Genomic DNA, 5,250 nt, shown 5'->3' with positions numbered 1-5,250 from the left:
GAGAAAAAAGAACCAAAAAAAAAAAAAAACATAGCTTTCCAATCTCTCAACGCATCTGAGAGGGGACTTTGTCTAAAAGATTACCAGTTTACATCAGAGGCCAACTGTCTATCCCATAAAATAAGCTTGTTTGAAATAAGAGTTATGCTCCAACCAGATACTTCACAGTGACAATCTAAGGTTGTAAGGTGTACCCCCAACACTTAAAAGATAGAGATTCCAAACAAAGTGTTCATTCAAAAGTCAACCACATGAAAATGCAAAACAGAACATTGTGTCAAAATGAAAAAAATTACGTGATTTTTTTTTTTAAAAAAAAGAAAAAAGGGAAAGAAAGGAATCAATGAAGCACAGCCCCACAAGAGTGCAGCCATTTGGATGGGTTCATAGATAAGTGATTCTCTCAAACTCCCTACATTTGGGAGATAGCAGGCTACAGCCTTTTAAGTTCACATTTCCTGTTGAGCCTTCTAAGCTGCTTCAACCTTGGCCTTCTCCATATGTGACCATTAAACACTCAACGCATCAAGTGGCATAATACGTTTCCAGTCCTCATAAAACAGGGAGGTTGCTACTTTTTAACTTAGTGGCTACTAACTGTAGTCACAAAAATTGCTGCTTCACCTAAACAGGTATGATTTTGCAACATTTTTTATTCCTAAATGTACAATGGGAACAGCATTGTACACTGGTGTCCTTTTCTTAGAAAGCACAAAAGTTTCAAACATCAATTATGCAGAGTGTCAACAAGCTCATTATGCCCTTCTGGTTGAATCGAAGTTATATATCAGCTAATGTCTTTTCAAAGTTTATCTGTTTCTTGCCTGTGAAATGATGATGCTGCATTCTGTTTATGATAACTTTCCTAAATTGCTCTTAACATGGAATTTTGTTCAGGTGAATACCAAGGTCCTGCTCTGATAGCGATCTTCGAAGGTGCCTGCTTGAGTAGAGAGGAATTTAGCAATTTCCAGCTCCATCCTCCATGGAGAATACGGGGGAACACACTAAACTATGGTTTAGGACTAGTTTGCTGCTATTCTATATGTGACCTTCTCTCAGTCATTTCTGGTGGCTACTTTTACATGTTTGATCCTCATGGTATGGTACTTGCTGCACCTTCAACTAATGCCCCTTCAGCAAAGATGTTTTCTTTGATAGGTATGCTACTATGCGGCATGTTCTTCATCTAAATTCGTGTAAATTAGTTTTAGTTACTCCATTCTCAGCTTGATTTGTTGTTTTTTATGGTGTTACTTCTTGCACCATGACATTTTCATCTTTAAGTACTCTATGTTGTTATCTAGGTGTGATATTGTTGGTTCTGAGGATACTATGGTGCCAATATCATCTGATTATTTAAAACATGTACGTCTTCAGTACAATTAGGAAATTGGTAATATTAGGGCAATATAGTTCAATAATTCTTAGAATGGGGAGAGGATAAAACTCCAATGGTGATAGTTCATTTTAGTCGTTTTCTTTCATTCTATACCTCTTTGCCCACATATATCAATGTTCCACAGTTTGTACTAGTTAATGTTAAGAAACTTACAATTCACAAGAAATTCTTGTCATTATCTCTCAAAAACTATAATTTTGGCCAAATTGTTTTAAGTTTAAAAGTTAACCACCTATTGTGTATGGATTAGTTTGTTTTGGATTCAGAACATCTTAATCATATAATCCAAATATTTCTCAAAGTTATTTTGATAAATAAAGTTGAAATAATGAAATCCTAAATTGGACCCAGTTTGTTAATGATAATCAAATTGAGCCTATTAAGTAAAAGATTTTTGACACAATCATTTGAGTTGTTACTTGATGCTAAAGGTAGGGGCAAATGGTTCTAGAATTTAGTTCCTTTCATTGATGTTTTATTTGTGGTTTTTAGATTTTGTCACTTAAAAGAACTGCTGTTTAGTCCCTTTCTGGAGTTTATATTAGCAGTTATGTTGCACTTCTCTATTTCTTCCTTTCTACCATTATCCGGATGCCGCTATCATCTAATCACCTGAAGGTTGGGCCTGACCATGGATCAGACAAAATAAAGCATATTACTGAAATATTCATGGAGTATGGATCTAGAGCACTCCTATTTCTGAAGTCAGTTTTGCAGGTAGCTTTACAACTATTATATTGTAGATTGGTGCAGGATAGGAAAAGAATTAGGAAATATGGGTATGCGGTTGGGTTATTAAACATTCATATAGGATATATGTGGACAAGCATTAGGTTGAGGGTCTATTTGGTTATGATCAGTGGATGCTAGGTTTAGGATAAATTTAGGCAAGGGATAGCTAGGGATTTGATGTGGTGAAGGCGTAATGCTCTTTGCTAGGGAAATGAGATTGCATTGTAGGTAAAAAACTCAATAACAAAATTTCTGTTCAAGATTAAAGAAAAAACTAGAGTGAGACTCGCGCGATACGCGGAGAGCTAAATTATTTATACTATATAGTGTATTTTAATAAGTGTTTTTGACAATTGGTATGAGAGATTAAGAAATGAAGAGTAATAAGAGTCTTTAACATGTATAGGTTGTAGAATTTGAATATTTGTAACTGAAATTTTTTATAATTATTATTATGAAATTTTTAATATATGTTTATTGCATTTAATTAGTACTTTATGTTTCAATTGAATAATATTAATTTTTAAAAAATATTTTATTAAAGGGTGATTGGTTGATTTTCATCTTTTGCCAAGTCATTAGAGTTGCTAACGTGGCATCATTAGTAAAGAAAAGATGGCTTAAACTCGTTGGTATAAACTTTTATATGTTATAAATAGATAGATAGATAGCATTGCCATTGCGTCCTCTTTTTTGGGAGTTAAAAGAATAAATACTATTTACAAGAGGAGAAGAATAATACATAGAGCTTGGAGGACAAGAGATTAACAACAGATGAAGTGAGAGACATAAAAACATCATAAGGACAATGCTTTCTGTCCTCTTTTTTGGGAGTTAAAAGAATAAATACTATTTACAAGAGGAGAAGAATAATACATAGAGCTTGGAGGACAAGAGATTAACAACAGATGAAGTGAGAGACATAAAAACACCATAAGGACAATGCTTTCTGTTAAAATCCATGATTAACCAAGAAAATAATAAAGAGCACATTACTCTTATGATGTGTTACATGAGAGGAATGCTAGCCTCTATTTATAGTAATAGTAAAAATCAGAACTAATCATAAGAGATCATATTTGATACTTTTTGATTTGGTACGATCTTATCCCGATTTCTAATACTCTCCAATCTCTACATATTTGAGAGAATGCCCTAAAAAATTGATCGTGTGCACCAATTTGAAGCAAGACGGCCAATCTAGTACAAATATGAGAGTTTTGTTCCACTCAAATACACCGAACAATGACATAGATGACACATAGCATACTAGGTTTTCAGGCATTTGTATTAAAGGGAAAGAAGAAATGTGAGTCATATCCATAGTGATTTCATAAAAAAAGTTCTCGAATATTAATGCCTCAAGAATCTTGTGTTGATACGTGTTCACAAGGGCATTTTCGTCATTTCCTTATTTGCTTATCATGTGTTGATGTGATTACTAATATGCTCAATGTTGATTATGTAGGCAAAATAATAATAATTATATAGTAAGAATAATAACGATATAATCATGTATATAAGATATTGGGATAGCTTAACTTCATTATTGCAGTCTTGTAAATAGTAGTTAATACCTCATACATATTTTCTTGTATGTTGATTGGAGATTATCTAGTAATTCACTAACAACTCTTCGTCTCTTTATTCTCAAGTAATATTAATCACTCTTTATTCTATTGTTATTGCAAATTTCTTCTAAAAAAATATCTTTTTACCTGTCTTGCTAATTATTTTTACCTGTAAGAGAGTTCTTATCAGGAATTCTTTTCATCAAATATTTTGTACTAGCTTGAAATTTTCATGCCATCAGGTGTCAATATCAACATGGGAAGAAGGAAGTTCACAACCATTGCAGAATTTTTCAGTAAGCATTGATCCATCATCTTCTGTTATGAGGAATCCATTTTCGGAAAAGAAATGGAGAAAGTTCCAATTGTCAAGACTGTTTGGCAGCGCCAATGCTGCTATAAAGATGCATGTCATTGATGTGAGTTTATATTCAGAAGGAGCTACAATCATTGATCGATGGCTTCTAGTACTCAGCTTGGGTTCTGGGCAAACTAGAAATATGGCTCTTGATAGGTATTGTTTGATGATATGTGTGTTTGAAGTGATCTATCTTATAATTACCATATTATCATTATTTAATATTTAAATTTTCTGCATAGGCGGTATCTTGCTTATAACTTGACTCCTGTTGCTGGAATAGCAGCACTTATATCGAGAAATGGTCAGCATGCCAATGTTTATTCAGTGAGCTCAATCATGTCCCCTCTTCCTTTGTCTGGCTGTATGAACATGCCTGTTACCGTGGTTGGTTGCTTTCTTGTGCGTCATAGCAGAGGCCGTTATCTTTTTAAATACCAAGACAGAAGAGCTTCTGCCGAGGGGCGATATGATGCTGGAAATCAATTAATCGAATCTTGGAACAGAGAGCTGATGTCTTGTGTATGTGATTCATATGTTGAAATGATTTTGGAAATTCAAAAGCTTAGAAAGGACATTTCAAGTTCTTTAATTGATTCTAGTGCTTATCCTGCAATCAGTGTCTCTTTGAAGGCATATGGAGATCAAATATACTCCTTCTGGCCACGATCTTTTGAAAGGCTTGGTCAGAGTGACCAAGTCGGTGATCACAGTGACACTGCTTCTCCTGTGACACTAGTTCCTAAAGCAGATTGGGAATGCCTAAAAGAGCGGGTGATACATCCATTTTATTCTCGTATTGTTGAACTTCCTGTATGGCAGCTATACTCAGGAAACTTAGTGAAGGCCGAAGAAGGCATGTTTCTTTCACAGCCTGGGAATGGGATGAGTGGTAATCTACTTCCAGCAACCGTTTGCAGCTTTGTAAAGGAGCATTATCCTGTTTTTTCAGTACCCTGGGAATTGGTGACTGAAATTCAAGCCGTAGGTTTTTCAGTGCGAGAAATTAGACCAAAGATGGTTCGCGATCTCCTTAAAGTGTCTTCAAAGTCAATTGTTTTGCGATCAGTTGATATGTATATAGATGTTCTTGAGTACTGCTTATCAGATTTTCAGCAAACCAGCTTGCCCAGAGATAATGCACCAACTGACCCTGTAACCGCAAATTCTTTTGGTCAAGAAACTGA

General features: G+C 34.7%; 1 protein-coding gene across 1 annotated transcript in view; it reads left to right on the top strand.

Moving 5' to 3' along the window:
- LOC107621171 (sacsin) overlaps nucleotides 1-5,250 on the top strand; it is a 24,739-nt gene that overhangs the window by 13,184 nt on the left and 6,305 nt on the right. The window contains 6 exon segments of the mRNA XM_021114757.1: nucleotides 898-1,189; nucleotides 1,308-1,368; nucleotides 1,925-2,119; nucleotides 3,948-4,219; nucleotides 4,306-5,236; nucleotides 5,238-5,250. The exon segment at nucleotides 5,238-5,250 is cut by the window's right edge and continues 1,843 nt beyond it. Coding sequence (XP_020970416.1) covers nucleotides 898-1,189; nucleotides 1,308-1,368; nucleotides 1,925-2,119; nucleotides 3,948-4,219; nucleotides 4,306-5,236; nucleotides 5,238-5,250 — 1,764 coding nt within the window.

The sequence above is a fragment of the Arachis ipaensis genome, chromosome B10 (assembly GCF_000816755.2).
Source record: "Arachis ipaensis cultivar K30076 chromosome B10, Araip1.1, whole genome shotgun sequence".
Lineage (NCBI taxonomy): Eukaryota > Viridiplantae > Streptophyta > Magnoliopsida > Fabales > Fabaceae > Arachis > Arachis ipaensis.
This window is presented reverse-complemented; position numbering and strand designations above follow the sequence as displayed.